At 40.6% G+C, this 27,908-nt stretch overlaps 1 protein-coding gene across 1 annotated transcript; it reads right to left on the reverse strand.

The window, feature by feature from the left end:
• Positions 1-386: 386 nt before the first annotated feature.
• On the reverse strand, positions 387-27,447 carry adamts12 (ADAM metallopeptidase with thrombospondin type 1 motif, 12). The gene is made up of 24 exons (XM_042488987.2): positions 27,039-27,447; positions 26,509-26,867; positions 17,973-18,150; positions 17,621-17,829; positions 17,440-17,523; positions 16,450-16,574; positions 16,176-16,325; positions 14,567-14,710; positions 13,100-13,244; positions 12,922-13,014; positions 12,617-12,762; positions 12,313-12,482; positions 10,727-10,860; positions 10,430-10,550; positions 9,282-9,529; positions 8,787-8,928; positions 8,548-8,674; positions 7,608-7,818; positions 6,341-7,498; positions 4,099-4,251; positions 3,757-3,933; positions 2,758-2,904; positions 2,461-2,614; positions 387-2,254 (listed from the first exon to the last, which is right to left on the reverse strand). The coding sequence occupies exons 1-24, from the start codon at positions 27,154-27,156 to the stop codon at positions 2,139-2,141; spliced, it is 4,809 nt and encodes a 1,602-aa protein (XP_042344921.2). The 5' UTR covers positions 27,157-27,447; the 3' UTR covers positions 387-2,138.
• Positions 27,448-27,908: the final 461 nt, after the last annotated feature.

Raw genomic sequence — 27,908 nt, forward strand, 5'->3', positions numbered from 1 at the left:
AAGCAAAAAAAGCCCCATTTTCACAATGTTAAATCACCCAAATTAACTTGCAGGACACATAGAGCAGGCACTCTGGAGACTAACTTCCAGTTTAACACTCTGCTAACTTGGATGCGGACAAAGTGATTTAATCATGCATCTTTTCTAGACTTTAAAAATGTTATCAGACTGAGTAGACTAAATCCCAATTGTGAAACAAGTCACTTCGTGGGAGGGTGTGATGCTCAAATTTTTGGGCCCCATGGCATCAAGTGACAAACCCAGACGGTGTAATTCCACTTTTGGCCACTATGTGCAATTAGCTTCAAAGCACAACGCTGTTCCTGGAGGCTTAGTGGAGACAAAGCATCAAGATATTGTAAGGAAAACACTCAGACTAGCTCACGTGCATCATACTAACACATTAATGACACAGAACATTTTATTTCATGTCTCAGTTACAAAGCAGTTTTGTCGCAAACATCTTTTATTGTCACATTTCTTGATGGAGACACGTGAAGTACAAATCAGTCGAGATGATGATGCCATGAGCATGGACAATGCCTGTACAACATCATACAAACACAGCAGCCATCTTTAGAGGGACCTGAGAGGGATGACCTGCAACACCTCTTTTGCGTTGGTCAATCTCACACCAGAGGAGGAGCACCACAGGTTCGCAGAACCGTGAAGGTTTCTGCAACCAATTTAATTATTACTGACAATTGTAGTAAAAAAGACTAAAGCAGGAACTTGTACCCAGGAAAATGTAAACACACAGTGCCAGCTCTGAGAAGAAAACCACAATTCACTCAGAAAAAAAGCTAAATATATGAATAAAAAACAAAGATTATAATAACTATTAACAATTTCATGGAGGTAACAAAACAATCTGTATTTACATTCTGTTTTTACCAGTTCTCTTTGAAATAAAAATATAACTGGTAACTTGACTGTGGATCGGTGAATCATTAGCACCATGGCTATAAAAGCACCAAAAAGATATGAACCATAGGTCAAAACTAAACTTTTTTACTGTATAAAGTTGGTGAATACTGTAACTTGTGTTATTAATTCATCACAACTGTGTAGGAGTGCTTCTTGCCCTGGCAAGCTTTTGTAACTTTTGAATTGTCTTGATTTTTTAAAATTTATTGAGTAATTAGATTTTTTGTTCAGTATGTTACAACTGAATTACTGTATTTTGCACCTGTTACATCACATTCATTTTTTGGCACATCATTTACACTGTCCTTACACATCATTTCACTTGCCGGTTAATAAATTCTTAAAATACTTCAAAGAAATATTTTAATTCTGATGAACATTTCTGCACACTTCCACGAGACCCAGCGAACTTTAAAGGAATAGTTTGTATATCAGTCACACACCAAGTATTATGTTGAATTTGTAAAGAAAACTGTTTTTTTCATGCCTCCACCTGAACGGTGAATCCAAAAGCTGAAAAAACTCTTGAAGAATTGAAGTGACTGGAGACCGGGTTTAAAAACAGCAACATGATATAGTAATAGTAATAATAATACTTAAAATAGCTGTGATACAAGTCTTATTTATCCAGCTGTTTAATCAGTGCTTTCCAAAAATATGCATTTTTGATTCAATTTTACTATTTAAAACACTTGTGCATGAACGAATTGCACTCCCATGCTATTTATGCAGAAATCTTTTTAATATTAACATATCCTGCCTTTGTTTGGAAAGTACTGAGCATACGACTGGATTAATTAGGCTTGGAATTTACTGCTTTAGATTTTGTAAAAAGATTCATCAAGATTTTTTTCTGTTTTTGGATGCCTCATGCACAGTGGAGGCATGTGAGAAAATTCAGTTCCACTTATAAATATACATTTGGGAGGTTGAGTGTTCCTTCAAGCTCTAACATGTAGAACAGCATGCACGTGTATTCATTATTAGTGTTTTGGCCTTGTTTTCAAAAGGTTAAAAATATATATACTCTATATATAATTTTTAGTCGACCCAGGTTTGTTCTGATAAAGATGTGCTTTTGTGGTCATGAGCACTTTGGTTTGGACGTGTCAGTCTGTGGATGGCTTTACATTAGTATTGCATGAGGATACAGTAAGTATTACTGTAGTTGTGTCCGTTGTAACACAGTATATGTGGGTGTGTATCCCTGGCTATGACCCACAGGTGACACAACACTGTCTTTGGACCGATCTGAGAGAGCAGCGACCCAACAGCTTCAGCTTGTCACAGAAGCGAGAGGACATGGTGTTCTTCCTGCAAAATGGACCTGCCGAGGAAGGCACATGACACCGAGCTCAAATGCCATGAAACATTGCAATAAGGAGTAATAATAACAATGTAGCATATTAATATGTATAGTCAACTTCATTCAGAGTGTTTTTAAATATATATATATATAAATATTTTTATCACAAACCACACCACTAAGACAGACAAACAGGCAAACAGACAGATTGAGCAGTTGGTACAAACCTGTGTTGGTCTTGCATTCCTGCATATTGCACTTCCTGAGTGTTTCTGGTTTGGAAATCTTCTCACAGAGGCTGTTTGGCATTACAGCCAAATCCTGCTCAGTCACACAGTTGACTTCGCGCTGCTGCTGACCCCCACCACAACTCACAGAGCACTGCAAAGTCACAGAGTGCTAACTTAGTCCACTTCAAAGACTATTACAACTAACAGACTATTTTTGGTTTTTTTTTCATTACAATCAACATTTTATAAATGCCCTAGAGTGCCTCAAAGAAATCTCAGTCATGTGTGACTGACCTCGTCCCAGTCCTCAGCCTTCCAGTGAGTGCAGGGCTTTAGACTGCAAGTGTCTGTGCTGTTTGGCCTCATTGTGGTGCTACAGCGATGAGGCTCGGGGCAGTACACCAGCCGCTCCCTGACGCCTTCGCCACAGCTGCCAGAGCACTGAATAAAACACAACAATTTAATGAATGAGTGTTTTTTCTGAGACAATATGGGATATTAATGGTCATAAATTTGTGAAGTTGAGTGTGACTAGGGATGGAAACCCGGTTCTATTCAGCTTTTTTCAAAACCTGAAAATCAATAAGGTTTGAGTTCATCGATACTGGTGTCGAGTCCCTTGGGTCCTGTATATAACTTTACATTTCGAGTTGTATCACGTCATATAAATCTAAGCATACACAAACTTTGTAGCAAGTCCCGTCAGTTAAAGATAGCAATCCAGTGTTGAAATTCCAGTTGAAATCGGCAGGATAAGAGCTAGTTAGCTTCATTAACTGCGTTGCATAAGGTTTCATTGTGATGAGTTCAAGGTGAGCTCAGTTGAAATGACTATTAAGCAAAGGTAAATAAAACGTCTTCATGATGTTCAAATGTAACATCAACAAAAACTGAATTTAGTTTTTGTTCGAGAAACTCAAATAATAGTGATTTTTGAAACCGAGAAATTTGTTTTCCCAGCAATATAAAATGGATAATAGAGATGGAAAAAAAATTTTTTTCATTTAGTGCTGCTGATATATTTTTGCTATTGTTAGCTTAATGTTATAATCAAGGGGCCCTATTACATCAGCCATGTTTACTGAAGGCTAGAAATGTTTTGTTCTGTTCAAAAACAGTCAAATAATTACAAATAAAATAAATTGGTTGCAGATATCTCAAAATATAGAAAAATAAAACTATCTGCATGGCTAAATACCACTTGATATAAGACAGAAAATAATGTTTAACTCCTGAAAGCTCTAAAAATGCCAACAGTAAAATATAGAGATTTTGAGAGTATAATGCTCCTACCGGTCCCCAGGGTGATGCACTCCAGCTCATACAGGGCTTGTGGGGGCATGACAAAGTCCTGAGGGGTCGGCTGGACACAGCTTGACAGTGGAAAGGTCTGAGGGGACGTTTACTCTGAGAATCGACACACTGGACGTCCCGATACCTTCTTCCCACCACTGCGCAGTTATCTGGACACTGTAGAGAACATCACAATGCAATTATTGGCTCATGAAAAGTGAGAACTATGACAGAACAAACTAATTTCCTCACATGGAAAAGTAACAGAATAAGTGGAATTATAATTAAGTATTAAGTCTAATTATCGGATTCAGTGACTGGAGGAAATCTAACATTACTCACCTTGCTCCAGCTGCCACTTTGCCAGGTGGCACAGGGCTGCAGGTGACATGTGCGCGCAGGCTCAGGTCTCTTCACGTTGGCACAGTCCTCATCATTCTGGGAACTGCACACGACTGTCCTCCATATTGCTCCAATGCCGCATGTTGTTGAACACTGGGGAGGAAGGGGTGTTTTCTGATTAATATGTGTACTTGCAGACTGACTAAACAGACGTGAGGCACTGACATTGTGCAGTAGCTATTTTAGGAATCTCAAAAACATCAACCAGAAATTCTTAAAGGAATGCACCTGTGCTTTTTACATGTTTTAGCCTGATAAAAGGAAATCCTGTAACTATTTTCTAAATCATACCTTTCTGATTTTCTTCTATCAAGAAGCCATCGGAAACTTCTCATTAGACCATGGACACCAACGTTCAGCTAGCTAATCCAACATCAGACAATTTATTGCCTTCAATCATTTTGTAGAAGCAAGTAGAAACATTTTTCAAAGCTATCCCTTTTTGCTGCCAAACAACTGACTCTGATGAAGAAAGGGTCCAGTTAACACATACTTTTCCCAACATCTATGTTTGCATAATGTTTGTCTGTTGGTTATAACATAATGCTTTTTGACATCTTCAAATGTCCAATGAAGGCAAAATGCCAAAAATATATATATTTAAAAAAAAAAAGTTTCATTGAATCGTGAAGATTTTTCAAGCCGCTTTTTTCCATGAAAGAAAAAATTACTTAGAACTTAATAAAAGAAAAAAAAAAAGGCAATAAATTGATCATTGTGACAGATCCTATAAATTTTAAGTCTCTGCAGGTCAAAAGTGTACAATATCACATCAGTCATAGGTTGTCTGGAAGGAGGATCTTTAAAAGTTATGGAATGCCTTAGAAAATGGCCAGCATAAATGTCAAGTTAGTGGGCTAAAACGTGCAAATTTACTGGTATAGTTCTTTATAGAGTAGGATAATAATGTCATAAAATGTCTGTACCAAAGAAATATTGAGAATAGAGCAGGCATTCAAATAAGTATAACAGGATTTTTATGTGTACCATTGCCAAGGTAAAGTACTGTGACTGCTGTAGCGCGCAAACTGCTGTAAAAACCTACTTTCAGCACGTTACGAACACACTGAGGTGAACAACCAAACAAGCAGTGGAGTAATACATGGAAAAGCATCTTTTGTGCACAGGAATTGAACATTGCTAGATTTAACTGCTTCATAATACCATGTTATTAATGGTGACTCATTAAATTATAACTATAGGCTATAGTTGTTCATCTCAGTACCAACCTGTGTCTGTTGGACACTTAATGAGCCCTTTCTTCTCCACAAACTTTAAAGTTAATTAAATTTTTAAAAAAATGTAACATTTAAAGAGTTACATTAACTAAAAAATATGTTTGATAATAATTACCAGGTGATTTTTTTAGTTTGCAATCACAATCTTGTCATGTTGGCTTCATTCATGTCCATGTCTCTAATTTGAGATGGTCTTGAGATTTCAGTGACTGTGAGATCCGGCAGTATGTTGAGCATCAACAACAGAAGGACAAAAAGAAAATGCCATCTAAGGCCCTTGACACTACAAGCTGAGGCTGTTGGTCAATTTTGGGGTGTGTCCCGCATTAGTGAGTGAAATCACTCTGATTGGCAGTTCAGCATCGTGCATGAGAGAAACCAAAGTGGAAAAGGCAAACAAACAACTAAAGTCAAGAGTACCTGAGAAAAGAAAAGTGTTGTATTAGGTAAAGGATTTTTTTAGCCGTGGAGTTCTTTAGTAAAACTGCTTCAGTGCTTAATTGTATCATTAATCACTGGTGCACAGAAAGTATCATTTGTTCTTTTTAAATTCAGGTTGTGTATTAATGTGCTAACTGTCTCAAATCTGTCCTGTTGGTCTCAGGGTTTTGCTTTTTGAATGACGAATGCAGAATGCTGGCCGTGTGCTGCAGTCATGTGATAATTGTAACTTTTTGGATGAGATACATAGTACACGAGGCAATTCAACAGTTGACCTTCATTGGCACTAGTTCTTTGATGTCAGTTTGGTGTGTCATGACCTTTAGCGTGTATGTAGGCCTAAACAGAGGTCTCAAGGTAGTAACACACTTTTGGCCCCACTGACATGTTGTCACCCTAACAACTAACAACAACTGCCATTTTCTTTTGAATGAGTCAAATGAAAACATCAAAAAGGTCAATGTCCATTCAACTCTCATTCTATTTATATGAGCTATACCCACCTCACTCCAGTTTCCTACAACCCAGAATAAATCCATGCTGACCGGCTCTCTGGCCATCAGGTTGCTTTGGTCACTGACAGAGCTGCTCACGGGACTTTGCGGTCGCTGGTTTTTGCTCTTGGAGCGACCGCCTTTGGCCAAGGAGGAGGGCTTTTTAGCACGAGAGACTGAGCTGTTTTTCTTGGGTGTCACTGCAGGCTTCTTTAGTTTCATGATCTTCACTGTGGGCTGAGGTGACGCTGCAGTGGTGAATGGTTTTCTTGCAGTTGTGGAAGGAGCTGGTGTTGTAGTAAAACCAGCTTTCGATGGCACTGAGTGGAACCTGGGAGTGGTGAGGGGAACTCTGTGTGTCCGGCGGCTGTATAGATTGATCCGCGGGGTGGTGTGGGGATAGTGATAAGTGGTCTTTGCCCATGTTTTGGTACTGGCATGTGGGGTGGAGTAGGTGGGTGCTTCTGTTGTGTGCATGGTAGGTGGACTTGTTTGTAAAGTGGGTGTGACGAGTGGTGTCGGCATGGTTGATTTAAGAGGATTTTTGTGTGATGTAGAAGGTGTAACATCCAGGTCAATAATCCTTTCCTCTTCTGTTTCCCTGTCCTCAACAACATAATCATACCCTGGAGGGTACATCACCACATTCGGTGTACTCCCCTCCTCCCCCTCCTCTACCTCTTCCTTCTCCACACCAGCTGCTTTTCTGTCCTTTTCAGCAGAATCGGCTTTAGATGGTGTAACTTTCTTATCCTCATTTTTCCTCACTTTACCATCAAACTTATAATCATCTGTGTCAATGATTTCAGAGATCGTGGTTTTTGGGATTGAAAGAGATGTGGTGGTAGGGATGAAAGCAGTTGTAGTTTCCTTGGTGGTTGTTTTCCTCCTCACAGTGATAGAAGCTGTGGGTGCAGCTGTGGCTGTGGTGCTCGAAGGAGCCCAGGTAGATGTAGGACGCTTGGTGGGTCGGCTTTTGGGTGGGATGATGCGGCGGTATTTAGGAGGAGGTCCTGGTCGTCGACGAAGACTTGGGAGGCTAGGGCAACTCTGTAGGGCACACAGTGATCTGGACCGAGGTTTGGTTGAGAGGTCGCAGCTCTTTTTGGGTGTTAGTGCACATGTGACTGTACGGGAGCGAACGCCTCCTCCACATGTGACTGGGCACTGCAGGGGAAGGGCAGAAGTCATTCATTAACTCAAAAAGGCCCCGTGATCTGTAGAGATAGAAGCTATAAATAAAATAACAAAAGAGCAAAACAGAAAAAAAACTCACCTCTTCCCAGTTGCTGACAGTCCAGTCCTGTCCACAGGGTACATCTCTGTTGCACGGCACCAAAGGTTTTGGTTTAAGGAGATGCTTACACTCTACAGGGTGAAGCACCCTTTCCTCCCCCGACACTGTACGAACACAGAGCACGGTTCGCTTCTTTACCCCGTCTGATCCGCAGGTGGCCGTACACTGCTGCCAGCCTCCCACCCACCACCTGAGGAAGGACAGGTAAACAGGGTGAAGAAACAGCTTACAGAAATGGAGCACATGGCAAGCAGACAATTTTATCTTCTAAGAATCAAGAGGTCTGGGTATCATATCAAAAAAATACCTATTGTCAATAGATTAATGGAGTTTAGTACTGAAATCAAAATAATACATTTTTGAATATCTTGCTTTGAGGAAAACATGTTTTTCTACTGAAACCTTTTTTTTTACTAGAATAAGCCATACTTCTAAAATGTTATATGCTCTTAAAACACAAGATTTTAACCATGCAAAACCATAATCTATATTTAATCTATTAAATCAGGTACTATGCCATCAAAGAATAAGTAAACAACACTATTACAATCCAACCAGGCCATCAATGCCAACACTTTCTAGTTATTCCAAAAAAACAAGGTATTGAGGTTTCATACTGAGCCAAAAAGATGAAAATATCAGAGACTAAATAATTAGTTTTAGTGGTCAAATTTTCGCTGTTTATCGTTCGACTTACTGAACAATCAAGATTAGACTGTAAAATTACTTCCTTTTACTTTCAAACAAGGCATAATATTATATGGGTATCTACAGGAGCCAGTTAGGTAGCCAGATGAATCTTCAATATAAGGACTGCAATCATCAATAAATAATTATTCAACTAAAACCACAATGTATTATGTTTTGAGGTCAATTGTACTATCAGTGACAGAAAACAGTTGAGGAGTATTTTAAAGACCTTGCAGGACAATCCATATTCTTGCATTTTCTGTGTTTGTCCTCTGGACGGCTGGCTGAGTCACACAGCGACTCATCCACGACACCCACGTCCATCTCAAAGCACCGCACAGGCTGGTGCTGCTCACCTGAAACAGACACACACAAAGTGCATGGTCAAGCAGGTCGTATTTAAAACGTCACTAAATATCCACAAAAATATCAAATCCACAAAAATATATTAGAAAATACAACACCAACCGACGCCACAGGTGGTGCTGCAGTCTGTCCACGCTCCGTGTCTCCACCTGTAAATGGGTTCGATGATCTCATTTCCGGTCTCTTTGGTCTTCCTGATGATGTACTCGTACTTTAAACCTGGGTTCTTCTCCTGAAACAGCAACTGGACAAGCACACGGAATATTATGCAAAGAATAATTTTAAGACTATCTGGAGTCTCAACAATAAATAATTGAAATATGTAAAAAGCATTTTTTATGTTTTCATCAATTTGATGGCAGCATATGGTGTCTTTGAAAGATTTGATTCATATCTTATTATCCACCAAGAAGTCTGATTTGGAAAACATGCCAAGTTTGTAACCTCTGATTGGATGTCTTTATTGAAAGGATAGCTATAGATATAGCTATAGATAGATACTTGAGTTGTAGCCTTTCGTTTGAATTTTCTCATTACTTCATAATACTGAAACATTTGTAAAAATGTACATGAAACATGTGCATTATGATGGCCTACCTGCAGCACAATGGGCTCTTTGGTTGGTCCAGGAGCAGTGAGGTTCTCCAAGTTCCCGCTGCGTTCGTAATAGAACGTCGTCCCGCCGGCCTCGTACTCCCCATTCCACTGGATGATGAAGTTGCCATTGAGAAAGTACTCCTCCTCTGACGCCTCACTCCTCAGAGCCAGGAAGTTACCTGCCTCCTCCACTTCCTTTACCAGGATGTCCCGCGCCCCCGCAGGTATCACACCCACGTCCACGTACCCTGGGAGAGTCGAGAGGGGAGTCAGAGTCACAGCAAGGTAATGGATGGCCCACCATGGCTGCTGCCACACTCACATCCAGACAACCAGACAGTTTCTCTCTGATCTTTAATAGAGGGTGGGCTCAGTCTGTGGGGGCGGTTGGCATGTGTGTGTACGTGTGTGTATTCGGCGTGGGGGGCACTGCCCTGTCTCTGTTTTTTATTGTGTGTGGATGGGGGGGCTGGATGGGGGAGGACGAAAGCAGCTATGAGTGGGTCTCTGGAGTTTAATGATGTTTGTGGGAAGGTGTGTGTGTGTTTCTGTGTTTGTGCAACGGAGGGGGAGGTTTGCCCTTGGTCTAAACCTTTTGAAGTCTTACACATCTGGGCTGGTTATCTGAAAAGGATGCAGGGCAAACACACAGACAGAGAGAGAGAGAGGGGGAGAGAGAAAAGGAGGGATGTTTATTGTTTTAGAGCCTCTTTCTCTATTAAAAAGTCTTCTCGGCGTGTTGATTCTGCATGTGAGTTATACTTTTCCAAGCACAGTAAAATCAGCCAAAGACATGTCAGTCTTTAGACAAACATGGGCCTGCAGGCGCGCACACACATGCACACATCACTTCAGCCAAGTACAGCAGGACAAACAGCTGCAAAGTGTGGACAAGATGGCTGCCATGACAACAAAGGAACAACACAAATGGCGTAATGCTAACGAACTGTCCTGAAATGACTTTGCGCCTGTAGACATAAATTTGAATTCTCTGCTTTTTCACACTCTTCTGGTGCGTACATCAAAGCGTCTCCTCATTAATAGCTTGTCTGTTTTGTGTTACTACAATTTTATAATTGGTTCAGTTCTCATATTGAGATAATTCAATTTGTTTCCAGCTGCTCGAATATCCTTTTTGTTACACTCACCAAAGCCTTCTTCTTCATCAAACGTCTGGTAGACCGTCTCGCAGCTTTTGCCATCGCCCAAACACACTCCGCAACGATCCTCCACAGCGTTTGAGTCAATGCCATAGTCACAGCCTACCGCCTACAGACACAACACACGCACAAACATATAAATACAAAATGTCGGACGCATTACAGACTCACATAAGATGGAAGTTTGCACAGAAAAAACGTCCTCCCTCCATTATACTAGCTTATCTCATATCCTGCTCCACTAACACCCCCCGTCTCTTTTAGTCTCTTACCCAGCCACACTACCTTGCACACTCCATTGACGCAGATGTTTCTGGACTTGTTGTTCATGAAGCATGGCGTCCCGTCTGTCACAGCGTCCAGCATCTTCTCCGAAAAATATTCAACGATTGGTCGACAGTGCAGCTCACAGGGGTTTACTTAAGACGGTTGAGGGTTGGAGAAAAGAGGGGTTTAATTTAGTTTGATTCCAATGAAATACACACTGTGAGTCCAGTTGACTAATGTCTAGTCTAACCATTAGGCATGGATGATGAAGCAAACTTTTCATAGATGAGAAGACATTTTTTGATCTTTTCTAACTAACAAATATTTATTGTGTAAAAAAAACGTAATTAGAATTTTGGAAATGACACAAAGCACAAAAGAATGCGTGCAGATTTCAGCAAGGACATTAACTGCCCCAAACTACCAAAACATTGGGCATCATGCAGGAAACAATATACAAACAAACTTTCTCTTATTTTAGTTCACATTTGTTCTTATTTAGTTAGTACCCACCGATCTGCCAGATTCACATTTATTTTTTCTTTTTGCTCTGTTCTTTGGTAAAAGAACATTTTACGAGTGGTTGAGCACACTCTTACCAAGATAAGGGAAAAAAGTCTTGTTTTCATAGTCCGCAAATTGTTGCACAATGCAAGTACACAAGTTTTAAATTTAAAGTGCAGAAATGAATGCATGCATATAATCAAATTCAGGATTATTAAATGTTTTAGAGTAATTAAAATGACTGGAATCTTTAAAATTGTGGCCAAAGAAACACTATTGGTCCACTGATCCCAGCTATGAACAGCCTTGGATGATAGTGCATGCATTTAGCCTCTGAAAGGCTTACATACTGATCTTTGATGATTTGGCCATCCTGTGCAGTGGATGCGTTTTTGGAGATCAGATATATTTGACACAAATTAATGGCTGCTAAGTTTCAGATTGCAAATCATTTTCTTTGATTTTCAGTTACTGTGCATCATTCTGCTGACCAGTAATCGATTTTAACTAAGTGCATTTACCAAAGTACTGCACTTAAGTACAGGTATGAGGTATTTGTACTTTGCAACACAAAAAAGCTGGAATAGCTTTTTGATTTTCCTGTAACGTCAGTACTGACACTCATCATATTTATTTTAAGTTTATTTAACAGTATGGTAATTGCTGAAGTTACTCTTCTTCCTGCAGCCTTTCTTTAGTGGCATGTCTTCAATTCCTGGGCATGTGAGTTTTTGCACACGGGACAACACCTGCCCTCATACAGTGTTTAGGGACGTTACCTATGCTACTAGGTTACTTAATAATCAAGGTGGGTTCATCATTCAGCACACCTGGGTAAGAGCAGAACCTTTTATGTCTTTTCTGAACAGAAAATTCAGAAAATATATTTAAAAAAATTCATGAGGATGTTGCTGCATAAGGGCCATAAGGCCCGCTGTATTGCCCTGCCACGGTGCAGTAGATGGGGCATCACTGAGGGCTTTCTAGTGTCAATGCTGCCCCCCAGTGGGTTATAAATGCAATTACTGCTACAGGGCTACTGGAACATACAGTATATGTCTGGAGTATGTAGTTGTATATTTGAGGCTTTCATCACTTACATGGGTTAGCCACAGGAATCCACTGGTAGAGCTCGTTGTGGTACGGCACCGTGTCGAACTCGCTGCACAGCATCTCTCGAAAGGTTGGTGTATTATTCTGACAGGGTTTTGTGTTACAGGTCCGATAACGCTTTCTTTCCCCAGTGCAGTACTTTCCACCAAACTCTGGCCTGTGGAAAAAACACCAGTACACTTTGGATTAAACATACTGTCAGTTTCAGGATGTCAGCTGTCGTGAAAGCGAAGCAAGACAGGATTAGTGACAAAAAGAGTGTTCAGTGGCAGATCTGGGGTCAGCTCTTACTTAGGGCTGTTACATTCCCTGTCTGCTGACTGAACTCCAGTTCCACAGGTTCTGGAGCAGTGAGACCAGGTACTCCACTGTCCCCAGCCTCCATTCACCGTCTCTGGGAGTTTACCCACAATCACACACTCTCCTGAGATACACCACTGTAGAAGAAAACAACACAAATGACACTTGTAATATGACACGTTTAATATTTGAGGCTCTGCGTCAGTAACACTCTCGTATCTGTGATGCTAGCCATCCCCATCCCCAGGCTAATGAAATCCACACCCTAGCAAGACAAAGCAACTGGCACCACACACCTTCTCCGGTCCACAGCGAGTGCCATCTATAGGCGAGTCCAGTTTGGAGCGACACGAGCCGTTCACTGAACACCACAGAATCTGGCAGACGTTCTGAAAGAAAAACATAATCCTGAAAACATTACAAAGGGACTATTTTCTGACACTTACAGTTGGTCCTCAGGTGCACAATACTCACATCAACCTCATGGCAGAAGGTAGCATTTTGGCCGTACTGGAGCTGGCACTGGTGATGTGTGGTGTAGCGGACACCAAGGCGAGCCAGCGGGGTGTTGAGGTCCCTTTTGGAAGGGCGGTCATCCAGACAGAAACCCCAGCCACGACTGAGGCAGACACACAAAGATGTGATATTGAATGTATGACATTTTAAAGGAGATGAAAAAGAGAAAGGGGCACCAGGTGTCTTGGCCGGGAGAGATACCTGACAGAGAACACTGGAAAGGTCAGAGAATAAGACTTCAGATTTCACATTTATAGAACTTGCGCAATGTCAGCATGCTTGTTTTTAGCCCGTCTGGTTGTACAAGTGGCTCCCAGAAAGTTCTCTTTTGACTCATAGAAAGTTCTCTTAATGTACATTTTAGTGCTTGTGAATTGAATTTTGTCTCCCTTTGTGTCTCTCTCACCTTGGAAAAGAGATTATTAATCTCAATGGGACCTTGAGCCTTTTAATTTGAAAATACTTAATACCTTCCCGTAAACCCAAAGATTAAAACAGTATGTTATTTAAAAAAGAATGCAACCAATTAGCTAATTTCCCCTCATTTTCTGCAACAACATTCAAATCACTTTAAAAGAAGAAAAGTCTTACAAATATCTTAAAAATTTGGAAGAAGGAGTTAAGTTTTTTTTTTTTATTTGAGATGGTTTTGATACAGAAGCAGAACAGAAACATACAAAATGATAATATGAAATTTAATATGAATTTAAAAGCATTCAGTATTTTTGCAAACAGTATTTCTTAATACCTTGTTGTTAAAATTGTGTTAAATTTGGTGAAGGGCCCATTATGACTTGTTAAGGACCTGAAACCCAAAGTTCAGGACTTGGGACTTGACTTGGAACTTGTCTATCTTGACTTGGGACTTGAGTGCAAAGACTTGAGACTCACAGCTTGAGGTGAAATTGTGGTCAGAAAGGAATTTTTTAAATTAACAACTGACGAGGTTTTCAATGGAAAATAATGAGTCAAAGCAAGAACTTGCACATATTTGTACAACTGTGACCGCCCTCTCATGGTCCTTTAAAATCCTCTTGTTCCATTGCCAAATTTTGGTTTCAAATGAGCTGTGTTTATTCAGTATATTTGCACAAAACTTGGTCTGTCAGGGTTTGCTACACATGAATGTCTTTACAATGTAGTTTTGTTGCAGCACACGCCACACCCATTGCGTCTTTTTTGGATAATTTTCACCGCCTCCATACAAATCTGCACCGGCATATTTATTTTATCAGCATCCAAGAGGAGTCACTGCTTGTTTGGAGATACTCCCATTTCCACAATGATTTCACAACCCCGCCAGTTCACACAGTTTGCAGCCCACTTGTGTTTTTCCCCCGCAAAGAAAACAGTATTAAATTTGGGTGAATCATTTTATAATTTTATGATAAATGCCCTCAGACTAAATAATGAATTCAGCCTTACTCAAGGAAGCGTGTGATGTATTCTTTGGAGCAGGAGGACCAAGTGAGAGGCGAGCTGTCGTACATCAGCTGTCTGGACATGATGAACGGGTGCCTCCCTTCCAGCTCGCAGTCATTCCCCTGACCGTCATGATGGATTCCAAAGCTGTGTTCAAACACAACACAACCAATTATGATATTATCATTACAAAAAAAAAAGTTTTACAAGACTGGATGGCCTTCAGCTCTTGGATCTGCAAAAACCTGATTGTGCATCATTATTTCCTGTTAGTAAAAAGCAGTAAAGTACATATCTTAACGCGCATGCTAAAAGATTTTTTAATCTGGAGAGCAACTAGCTGTTTTGCACTACTTTTTTAAATAAAATTCACATAGAAAATATACACAAATAAGGGAGAGTCATGGAGATGGTGCCAAGTTGAATCCAAATTGATGATGCATTAAAACGCTGTGAGACCTTCAGCACCCCCTGTAACTTGCAGGGTTCCCCCCACATAACTGTAGGATCAAATCATAATATATAGAACATGTTAAATATTTGTGATTTGAGATCGATGCGGCCAGGATGGACTTTTGAGCACATAGGGAAATGCAAAAAACACTCCAAAAAGAGCAATATGTAGGATTCAGTGGCATCTAGCAGTGAGGATTGCATATTGCAACCAACAGAAACTTCTCCAAGTTAGAATTCCTTCAGTGTTTATTGTTCAGGAGGTTTTTACTGGGAGCCAAATTATCAGCAGAAGCAGAAATATGACTTATTTTTGACAATTATCTACGTCAAATGTTGAACAAATTAAACACCCCTTTTAAAACAGGACACATGGAATGCAATAAATATATATTATTAAATATTATATATTAAATAGATGCTTTCAATTATTTTGAGATTTTACAATGCAAAAAAATCATAAAATCCTATTTCCCATGTCTGGTCATTTTTAAGACTTCTGAAAGATTGATTTAAGTCATTTTAACACCAAGTAAGGCCTTATTTTTAGATTAATTAATTTAATGACTTTTAAGACTTTTTAAGGATCAACAGGAATGCTGTCTAAAACAGACAAGTGATTTAGACTAATAAAAATTATTCCAAATTCCAAGGGCTGCTTTTCCCTACATCCAATGAAGTCATACAGTTCCCATAATCAATTGTAAAAACAGAGTCAACTCTCATCTTATCTGCAAGACTTTGCATTTGCAATCTGTGTCTTTTGATTAAACTGACACTGAAGCTACTACTCAACAAGGCTCTAAATTTGACAATCGGATTAAAGAAAATATGGTTTCCTGTGTTACAGTAAAAACAAACCAAACTTTTCTTTCCAGACACTCCCTCTGTTACTAAATATGACTTCCAACCACACCACCTCAAGCTCAGGTATCAATCTGTTTTTATGTCCAGTAACCAGATACAAACTATTATTTTCATCAACCCATTCACTAACAGGCTGATGCGCTAATGTTTGGAGGATTTAATGTCGCAACTGTATATTTCTCTATAGTACCCGATCATGGGAATGAGATTCATGGCCCATTGTTGTGGTATTCTATTATTCACAACAATTACAAATACACACACACACACACACACACACACACACACAGACCTGTGGCCCATTTCATGAGCGACAGTAAAGGCGACAGGTAGTCCTGAATCCTCGTTGATGTTGCAGCTGCGGTGTGGTTGACACATCCCGGACAGATGAGACAGTCCCAGGGTCTCACAGGGCTGGTTCATCCCAGCACAGATGTCTTTCCTGCAGGAAAAAAAACAAGCGCATTATGTACATATTCCCACAAGAAGGAAAGTCTAACATTAGAGCATATCCAGTTATCTATTGATAAAGCTGACCTACAAATGCATATGTGTGTGCCACTTGCCTAGTGACCAACACAGCCACGTCGTGATGAGCTGGGTGTGTGTCACTCTGAGGATTGAGGTTTTTCTGCCAAGCGCAGAAACTGGCCAAAGTGGTGTCCGCATGATGAACGATCTTCAGCCCTTTCTGCAACACAAAGCAGGATTAGAAATAACATTCTGCACATCTTTGGCATTGTTTCGATTTTTTTAATATCCATAAGCTGAACACCGACGATCACCAACGAACGACTATTTCCACGAGTAGCTTTGGCCCTGTGATGCTAACAGTTAGCCCTGTCAGAGTTTGTGTGTTTGTGTCTTTGTGTGTGTGAGAGAGACCCTGTCCCAGGCACAGAGCTCCCTGATAAACAGAGAGAGAGAAAGAGAGAGATGGGCTCAGAGAATTAATACCTGCATGCAGCTCTACAATGAAATGAGATTTCGTCCATTTTAAATAGTAAAATTTGCAGTAAAGTTGCCGTGATGGACAAAATTGCAAGGTTGCGCAAAATTAACAGAGATTGCAATATCAAAAAAAAACCTGGAGGGACTGGCTAACAGGGCAGACAGTGCTGATCAGGATGTCATTACTCTCCTATATCTATGCATGTCAAACAGTTGTTTGCTGCTATATTAATTAATATTCTGAAGGTAGTATAGAGCTTCTTTACTGTGTGATTAGACGTTTTATTGGGACAAACAGGATTTTTGTTTTTGTGGTCGGTCAAGGTTTCTTTGAATACATTTTCCAGTCTGTCACACTTGCTGCCTTATGTGGAAGTCTGATGCAAATCAAGGTAAGTACATAATGTTCAAAGCGGCTTGAATCTTCAGCTGGAGCTTGAACCACAGCCAAATGAAGGAGTCTCGTCATTTACTTCACCTCTTAACCCCACTTAGGAATGCTCCATAGATGTGCATGCATTTTTCTTGTTCAAACTTTAATATATGCCAAAGAAAAAAAATCACATTCAAGTTTCTTGAGATAACTTGTTTGGGGAAAGCGTTACCTCTTCTCCTTGGAGTAGAATGAGACGAACCAAGATGACATGGATGGCATTTCCAATACTGGCATCATGAAAGATCCCAGCCACCTGCCAACACAGAAATAATTCACCACTGATCGAATTTAAAACTTAACTGTGTGGAATAGGTGAGAGCAGATGTAATGAGTTAAACTTAACTCCTCACCATGTTCATGATGGTGAATATGTACGACTCCACATTATCACTGCCGTGGTATTCTATGAGTTTGGCGTCAGCCACCACCATGGTCTCCACCCAGCGTTCTCTGCTGAAGGAGCGCCGCGAGCGGGACTGAGCCTGATTCTCCCCCCTCTGCTGCTCCCTCTCCCATTCCTCCCTCTCCCTCTCCACCTGGACAGAGTCACTTGGAGCATCTGAAGCGTGGATAACAGAAGACATCAGTTGCAGCACACTTGTGGTTTATCCTTATGTGACGCCAAGGCAGACAGAGAAAAATGCTCACTTGTGTACAATTACACAAACATCTGCAGTTCTATTCACACATCCAGAAACACACCTTGAACTCCGCAGGGGCTGGGTGTCTCTTTGGACTCAAGGCTGCGTTTTTTTCTCTGACTTTCTGTTGTAACTCTTGGATAGATGATATGGGGCTCTGGGGTTCCTGTGGGATCATCAGGAGATTTCTGGATGGGTTCGATAAAGAAGTGTCCCTCTGGCAAGGAGAAGAAGCCTCTCTGAGGAAAACAGAAATGACAGATATGAAGATGCATTGGGTAAAAATTAGTTTAGGTTTTGATAAAACTTCCTGTGCACTGGAAAGTCACAGAAACCCCAAAACACCCGAAAACCTAAAATAAAGGTCAGATCTACATTGTCACAATCATTCTGTTCTGCTCAGTCACAGCTCCAAATTGTAATTACGATTAAAAAGATCATTCATGTGATCCCCAAATCTAGCTAATGCAGCTTAAAGTCTCTTGTAATGTAATGCATTCTCAGACTGTGACTTAACAGAAACAGAAAAGTTAGTCTTTAATCATGCTTTTTTTGTTAAAACATTTACAAGTGCAACAACGATTCAGCAAAAATTGTAGTGTTTCAAAATTTCCCACAATTAAAAGGTGAGAGGTTGGACTTTCTCTTGTAAAGTCTGCTGGAAAGACCATTCCTCAGTAATCTCCATCTGGGTGGAATCCATCATTAGTCAACAGATCTCAATATGAACCTTTCTCCTTCCCTCAGGCACATTCTCTGTCTGCTGCAGCAGCAGAGGCAATACAAAGACTTTTTCCTAAGTATGCTGTGCATGTTCTTACTGGTGCAGAAGACTATTCATTTGCTGATCGGTGAGGTCTGCTGGTGAACGCACACATAGACGAGTACATAGTTACACGCCCCCACACAAAAATACACTTACATGAAAACTTACTGATTGTACATGCATGCAAACACACAAAAGAGATTGTCTGACCTTGCAAACACACACATTATGAATGTTTCACCTGCAGCTCACTGTTTGTCTGTTCACTTCATTAAGGTGATTGTGTGTGTGTGTGTGTGTGTGTGTGTGTGTGTGTGTGTGTGTGTGTGTGTGTGTGTGTGTGTGGGTGCTAAAACAAGCCCAAACTGTTCCCGGATGAACCCCTCCCTCTCTCCCTAAACCAACTTTGAAAAAAGACAGAATTGGAAAGGGATACATAATTCTTTCAAGAGCCAAACAGTTGGAATAAGCACTACTGAGCATAATACATTAAATTATTTATCTTGGGTAAGAATGTTGCATGCTAAAATGTTCATGCGCTTGACTAAATGTATCCAGTATCTGTAAAAATCGCTTAACTTGCACATGTATTGAGTCAAACAAGACCAACACAAAGAATTCTTATTATATGATTGTTGCATGAGATTCTTGGATGTCTTGTCAGTGTTTGAGTAGCCAAAGACAGATGTGGAAAATGAGATCATCCAGTGCTTACAGTTTGGCCAGAGGTGGTCCCAGGGGTCTACCCTGCTGTTTACTGCAGTTACTCACTGCTCAGCTTTCTGGGTCAACCTGACAAGTTTTCTATGTGTTTCTTGGGACACGTTTTTCAACTACATTCATCCAGCAGTCTGCAGAGTTATCATGTTTCTCCATTCAGGGAGGTCAGAAGGTACAAATCTACAGGAGCACTCCCAATGGGACGACTGTATTACTCCACCTGTTACACTGACCATTGTAAAATAAGAAAGAGTCAATAAACCGGAACAGAATTTTTTTAAGATACAACCAACAGTTCAGGCTTGTTCTTTTCTTACATTAAACCACCAGAGGAACAATAACCACATAGCAAACGATAAAAAAATTCCTCCGTATATGTCTGAGTTTTGGGTTTTTTTCAAAACTCAAATTAAAGGAACAGTGTGTGAGATTTCAGGGGATTTAGTGGCTTCTAGTGGTGAGGATGCACATTGAACCCAGCTCATACTTCTTCCAGTTAGAATTCCTTCAGCGTTTATTGTTTGGGAGGTTTTCACTGGAACTTGAATTATTCACAGAGGACCAAGTGATTAAAACCTGTAAAACACTACGTAAAGCAAGTCTCACATTATAAATTGGTGTTGCTCCTACATTGTTTGGCACATAGCAGATGGGCCGCTAGCTTAGCACCTGCTAATGTGTGCTCAGGTTTTTTTTTCTCTGGTAATTTATGATCCAGACATTCAGGAGGTTGTTAGCGGGAGCCAAATTATCCACAGAGATCTCCTCATCTCCCAAACAAACAGAGCAGTTGATTAAAACCTGTAAAAACACTGAATGAAGCACGTTCAAGTTACAAATCAGTTTTTCTTCTACGCTGTCCAGCGTGTCGGAGACGGGCTGCTAGCCAAGCACCTGCTAATCTTTTATAACTTCCAGATATTCAGGAGCTTTTTACCAGGTGCCGAATTATCCAAAAAGGTCTCTTCTTCTTCAAAACAAACAGTCCATGTGATTTAAACCCATAAAAACACCAAATAAAGCAGTTTCACATTTTAAAAATCTGTGCTTTTCTGACACTCCCCTTGAAGAGGGGCTGCCAGCTACCGTGGAAAACGCGAAAATGTGAAACACAAATGGCCCTATATGGAGCTAGTGTACTGTGTGTCCATTCTGGGCTACTGTAGAAACATGGGGGTGTAGCATGACGGTGGACGAGGACCCGTCCTTGAGGGCATATAAACAGCTTCTTCTACGGTAGAGAAGATGTACTGTTCTTATTTTCAGGTGATTATACGCTGAAGAAAACATACTTATCATTTTCCATTTCTGACAATATTTCTCCCCAAAGTCCTACACACTGGACCTTTAAATTAAGTACTGAAAAGGGTTTTCCACTGACTCAGGGGGTGGCCCTCAGCCAGGGGTCTCTGAGTTGTGGTGGACTCATCCACAAAGCATGCAGGCTGATATGTCTACAGTCAGCTGGGGATGTTTCCCAGCGGCTCTGTGCACAAAACACTCACCCTGTATCTCATTCACACACTCGGTTTGCCAGGATTAACATTTTCCCAGATTAAGCTTTGTTTTAACATTCACATCAACTCACAGCAAACAGGGTTCCTACAGTTTAGGGAACGTTAGATTTAAGACTTTTACAATACAAAACAATTAAAAATAAAACCTAAACTGACATCAGTTACATTGGTTAGGGACAAATTTACCAAAATGTTCACTTCAGCATAAAACATGACTTTTTGGGTCAAGTTAAAAAGTTAGATGATCTACATCAAATGCTGAGATTTTTTAAAACTTTTTTGAGCAGAACACATGGAAAACAATGGACATATGTTATCAATTATGTATCCAGTCCTTGAAAAAAAAAGGTGTTCATTTTCATTTAAATAGTTTTGTTTTATATAATTTGTTTTTGGCTCCTCTAATCAGATCGACGTTACATCAAATTCAATATTTTTTTTTTTTAAAAACAAAAAAACATAATACCAATAACTGATTGATTGATAATACCAATTATTGAGATTTTACATTGCAACCTCAGAAAAAAAAAGTGATTCTTAATATCCAACTTCCACTGTCTTAGCAGTTTAAGAATTTTGAAAAATGGATTCAAGACATTATAACACAAATTAAGGCCTAATTTATAGATTAGTGAATTGAATGCCTATAAGACCTTTTGAGGATCTGCAGGAACCCTGACTGCAAAACAGGATACATACAAAAAGTTATATTTAAGGGGGATTCTTTGGTGTTCTCTGTTAAAACGCCTCCCTGCAGTCTGCTATATGTTTTACTGAGCGTTAAACTTCCGAGTGAGTCCCAGCAGTGAAAAGCAGGTGGTGGAGTTCAGATCAACCAGGAAGGAATGCTACAGAGAGGCCCATCCAAACATTCAGACCATTGCTCTGCATGATCTGTATGATCTGCATACCAAATGCTGTCCTACGGTGCAACGCAGCCTACAAGGCTTTGCTTGCACAGTGTGGTTATGGTGTTACTTGCAATGCTTAAATTACCACGTACAGATACTGTGTGATGTCTGTGCTCAACAGACAAAGACAACTTGAAAGTATGCCAACTAGGACTTTGAGCAAAATTATAATTATTTTGCAACAGTTTTTGCTCTGACTGCTCTGCCAGCTCAAACGGCCTTAGACTGAAATGCACTTTCGCCACCTTTTCTCCCTCTGCCAACTCTTGCCCTTCTCCTCCTCCTTGCCATTAATCCCCCTCCTTTGACCTAGAGGAAGCGTGTTTGGGTGTGAGGTGCCAGAGCCAGGGGAGGTTACCATAACACAGGTCTGTGTCCTAAATACACCGGCCATGTGGAACTGCTTTACTTCTGTTTCCTGCTTCTGTGGGTTTTTGTAGTGCTGGCCAACTGGGTCTGGAATAAAGTCTCTGCTGTTACACAGCCTGTGGCCTCAGCAGTGATTAGTGGGACACAAGGAGAGGTGGGGGCGGATGGTGCTCATTACGGCAATATGATTAATCACAACTACATTCAGCTGAAAACGAACTTGCATTTATCCTTACACAACTGTTTCTTCATAATTACGGGTTTCACTTCACTCACTTGCCTTTAGCTGTTTTTTTAACTTCACAAGTTAATTCTGCCTGTAAGCTAATTTCTTCCTCAGAGGTCAAACACATTATCATTTTTCATCTGCATAGTGCGAAGAAAAGTGAGGAAAATACCACTATAATGAGTCTGAACTTGCATGATCTTTGTGTTGTGCCCCGAGGATTACCAAAGACACAAAGCTTTGCTTGAATTTTCCCAGGGAAAGAAAAAAGGACACTGACAGCAACCTCCATCCAATTACTCTGGGCCTCATGGTTTCACGTGTGCAGTAAATAGTAAAGGTGAAGGGTAAGATCAACTTTGTAAAGACATAATCACCTGTAAAGTAAATATGGCTCACTGCAGCACAGCACAATTTGTTTGAGCACATCCATGTATGACCTAATTTCCTCAACCAGAAGCAGGCGTTTAAATTCTGATAACGAAGTGGTGGTAACCATATTGTGGCTTTTATTGCATTTAAAAGTCAGGATTCTGCTCTGTCGCCTGTTCTGTGCCTTGCTTTCTTTATTTTGGGCCTAAAACAGCCAAATGACAAATCAGGTTGTGGACAATGCAACCACAGCTAGAGTTCAAGGCAGGTATGCAGCTATTTCCGAGCACAATCTGTTGTGCAAACACGGCACAAAGTGATTTGTTTCACCAACAAAGGCAAGAGCAATTTAACTGTAAGACTGCTGGCACTTGTATCATTTTGATTACCGTGATTATCACTCAATCAATTTAAACGTTTCTATAATGACATTTCAAAACATCAGTATAGCAGCAAATAATTATTTGCTATGTAAAGATAAAGTGGGGTTATGGTGCCCTGAGTAGAGAACGAAGTCACACTCCATCTGTGTGTGTTGTAATCTGAGCTTCTCTGTTTATTGTTGTGGTAGACGGTCTGGCAACGCATCCGGGTCAGTGCATGAGTCCCTGTGTCTGTGTCTCCCCGGCTAGCTAATCGACGCCACCACTTTGCAATGTGATACTACAGCAGTTACCAATAACAGCGACTGGATCGTGCCCACCCTCTGGTTCCCCCACAGGTTACCACCGTTAGCTCTGTCAGCACTATTGCAGTTATTAGTGTAAAGGTCCTGTGAGGCCTGGAGGCATGTTATAATGTCGTCCTTTGAAGGACAGAGAAATAATGAAGCAGGCACTGGGTGACGTGTTTCCTTCTCTGGCTTCTGATGCACTTTTAATTTCTAAACATATGTGTCCTTTAACCACATTTTCCTTTACTGTGTTCACTAGGTCTTTTGAAATGTAACACGGATTATTATTTACCCTGTTAAAAATTTAATACGTTTTGTAACTATTTTAATTACTTTAAAGTAATGTAACATTTGAGTATTTTTTATTATTTGTCTAACAAATGTTTTAAACAGGGTAATAAAGCTAAAAAGACCTAAAACATAAAAGCATAAATGTTGTTTTCAAATTTTTTGAAAACTAGAATCTATCTATCTATCTCTATTTATATATATATATATAAATATATATATTTTTTTTTTTTTTTTTTTAAAGGCACAAAAGACTTGGCAAAAATCGCTTTAAATAATTAAATACTTCTGCAAAATAGTTTTAAATATATAATTATGATAATTATACATGCAGTTTTCCCTAGCTTTGTTCTTTTTTTTCTTCCAGATATTTTCCCAGTTCATTGCCTTTTTCCTCATGTTTTTGAAAGAAATCACACCAATTTGCTCAGGGTTCAAAGGTTTAAATCCTTGTCAAAGTCATCTGAAGTGTCTGCTGGGCACGGTGCTCAGTCAACGATGACCACTGAGAACACTTGTCTAATCCACATGGCGGAGGCCACGGGACAGTCGTTGTTAGCACTGCACCTCTAGCCTTCGCCGTTTTGGCTCAGCCACCTCTATGTTTGGTAAGAGCCATGTGCAAATTTAACGAAAGTGAAATAGAATTTTTGAATCTACCCCATGATTCAGATCCACTCCCAAATTTAATGGGCTCTTCCTTGGCCCATGCTACACCCTTCCAATAAGTTTCCTAAAAAATCAGTCCAGTAGTTTTTCTGCAATCCTGCTGACAAACAAACAGAAACACAAACAGCATTGAATATACAATCTCCTTGGTGGAGGCTATATTGATGATCAATAAAATCATTTGTTTGAGTGCTCTGGTGGATTATGCCACATTACCGACTACATTTTACATCAGATAATCAGTAATCAGTGATCACATTTGAAAAACTTCCCTCCAAACCTTTGTAAACCAGTGGTCAAAGCTTTGTGTTTCTTTGTCATGTTGTGTTTTGTCTGTTGTCCTCCTTGTGTTTCCTGTTTGTCTTTAGCCTTAAGTAATTCCAGTCCCATGCTACATAAACAAAAGATTATCATGAATTTATATTTTGAGTCAGTTTCTGTCTGTCTCCCGAGGGTGAATGACCTCCACAGCAGCTGGCAGCCCCCCACCCCACATCTGTCTGGCTGCGTCTTGCTGTTTAGTGGTCTCTCTGTGGTTTAAGCTGCTATAAAGCGTCTTCCACAGAACAGAAAATCAGTGTAATAGATCATGGTGGTTTCTCTAGTAGGTTGGAGAGAAGGGACACACTGGAGCATTCTGGGTTGCAGAGGGGGGAAAAAAATCGTCTAAGTACGGTAGGTTAGGTTGTAGATAATTGGAATTTAGAGTGACATTGCACACTTTGTAAATGAGCTGCATTTACAAGATTTGGCAGGAAGAGGCAGTGCAACCCATACAAACATAACAGCGGAGCAGGAGGCAAGACCCTGCAGGAGAGGCATTCCTGCTGTGACACAATCATACACGAACACCGAAACATTCTTCTTGACTACAACTGACACATCCCATCATTTCAGAGTCGGGGAGTTCCTCCTTTTTCCACAAAAGAAACCTCCTAAAAATCAAATTCATACACCACTTGCCCACCATACATTTCTCCAGAAATCATCATATGGTGCATGTCACTTTTCATAATTAAAATTCTTTATATGTTGCTGCCTTTTATTTATGGTGTCCAGCTGCCTTCTATCCTTTGTAGTTTAGCTGTTTATTTGATTAGAAACATTTTGGCCCAAGTTGAAAAAAAAAAGAAGTTCAAATTCTCTGAACGAAACGTATGGCCCTATTTCCTGTCTCTCCATCTGTCAAACCTTATTGTTCCAAGCTATAAAAACTGTGCCAAAATCTATTACTGGAGCTCTATCTCATTGTAGAACAAAGTGCGCCTCCAAGGGTAGGGGAGGGGGTCATTGAGATTTTTTGCAGACAGTAATGTCAATGAATGAATGAGTGAGTGAGGGTGAAAGTACAGAGGCAAACTTCTGAAAGACAAAAAGGCAGAAAAAGGGTCTCATGGTTGGCTGAGAAGCAGCAGCCGTCAGCGGGTCTGCAGCACAGTCGCTCTGCAAATAGTGTCAGGAAGTCTTTGAAGGGCAAACTAACACACAGGGCACTGTCAGATGGAAGGGTTTACTCAACAGCGTATGACTGCCTGAACCACATACCAGCTTCCCAAGAGTGATGCCCCCCTTAAAAAAAACCCTGACTGCCAAAAAGCAACCAGATTTTCAAAGAGATATGACCTTCAGTGCAGATTTAGGGAGTTCGACAGTGCAAAAAAGCTTCATGTAGATTAGAGCAGTGGTTCCCAACTGGTGGGTCGCAGTCCAAAAGTGGGATGCGGCTCCTTTCTGAGGTGACTCCGGAACATGTCAAATTTGTAAAACACAAACTTTATTTTGAATTTCAAGCAATACTTTCCACTTTTTTGGTTGCAGTGCTATTTATTTACTAAGTTATAAGTAATTCTCCTGTATGTTTGCAATATGTTGTTTTTCATCGTGTTCTAAGCCCACGTGTTGTTTACATATTGTGAAATAAAATTGAATATGTGGTCATTTATCTTATGTGTGGACCTTGAACTAATGGACAAAATCTGGACCCCATGACTGTACCAGTTGGGAACCACTGGATTGGAGGATTCAACTTGAAGAATCACACAAAGGTTTAATTTGACCTTTTTGCCCTGTTGTGTGTGATCCTTACCAGTCCTTTACAGGTGCTGATGGCAGCAGTTCCTCGCACGTCTGAGGCTTCCACAGTGCCGAGCAGGTGGCAGGAGTTCCCCTCAGAGCGATGCTGCTCAGTCCTGTTGGCGCTGCCGTTCCTCCTCTCCAGGATGTAGTCACTTGAGACCAGGTGATTGTTTGCAGTCAGATTGAACATTAACATGTGACCCTTGTAGTTGACCTTGTAGTAAACCTGTTCCTCCAAAGCAAGGGGTCGCAGGTCACGCCTGACTCTCCCACTGCTGAAGTGGTGAGCCAGAGAGTGGGAGATGAACTCTCCATCAGCTGTGGTTTTCACTGGGTGGACAGTGGACACATCATCCCGGGACAACTGACCTGCAAAGTTAAACACAACATATAAACATCACAGTTGCGATGCACTGACTGTACAGCTTTTTACTTTTGGTGCATGCTGACAATAACATGCACTTAATCATATAAACTGTCATGCATTTAGCTCACACGTGCACAGAAATGCAGCTTCTGCTAAAGCTGCACCACACTGACCTTGTTCTGCAAAGAGGGAGAAGAGTCTGCCAGATTCGGAGAGCTCTTTGTGGCTGGCTGCCAAAATGAAAACAAAGTGTAGCAGAAAAAGAACCGGGCACTCCTGCGAACATCGCATATTTCATGTAACCAAACTCAAACCACTGCTAAAGAGTCCTGGGCATCCGGGTTCCAGTGGCGGTAGAGGCGACCACTTGGCTCCTGCACTGCACTGTGTCATGACATGAATACGCTGAGAAATCTCCCCTCACGAAGGCAAACATGCACCGAGGAGGACTGTGAGCCCGATCATGGTTTAAAGAGGGAGAAAGCTCCGGCTCTGTGGAGGAAGGAGGAGGGGAGGAGTGTTCTCTGGGCCAGTGTCTACTTTCCTTGCAGGAGCGAAGGGGAGACAACTGGAGGAGGAAACTCTATTGATTTGAATGAACCAGCCCGCTTTGTCATGTGTCGAGACTTGTCATAATAGTCACGTACGAGAGGCGCATCATTAACGCGAGACTCTTTACTGCTTCTATAAAAAAAAAAAAAAAAAAACGCCTTAGGAAAATCACATGGAATATTTTGGAGCAAACTTTAAGCAGAATTGTTGATCTGCCAAAGTAACTGTTAATGTAACTTTAAAACTACAACATTCAAAAGTGCATAGGCGGATTATGAGACAATGGGCCCCTGGGCAAAGACGTAAAAGCCCCCCCCACCTCACCTCACCTGCATAGGACTGGCATCACTCACAGACTTTGTGGAGTTTTTGCCTCCTTTTTTGTTGTAATTCTCTTATGTCTCCTCAGTCAGCCTGTGTCTCTTTTTGGTTATATTTGTAGTTATTTAATGTTTTTGTGTTTTTTAGAATAATTTTGTGTGTTTTCTGTG

The sequence above is a fragment of the Plectropomus leopardus genome, chromosome 4 (genome assembly GCF_026936395.1).
Source record: "Plectropomus leopardus strain MGB_pleo_1.0 chromosome 4, ASM2693639v1, whole genome shotgun sequence".
NCBI lineage: Eukaryota > Metazoa > Chordata > Actinopteri > Perciformes > Serranidae > Plectropomus > Plectropomus leopardus.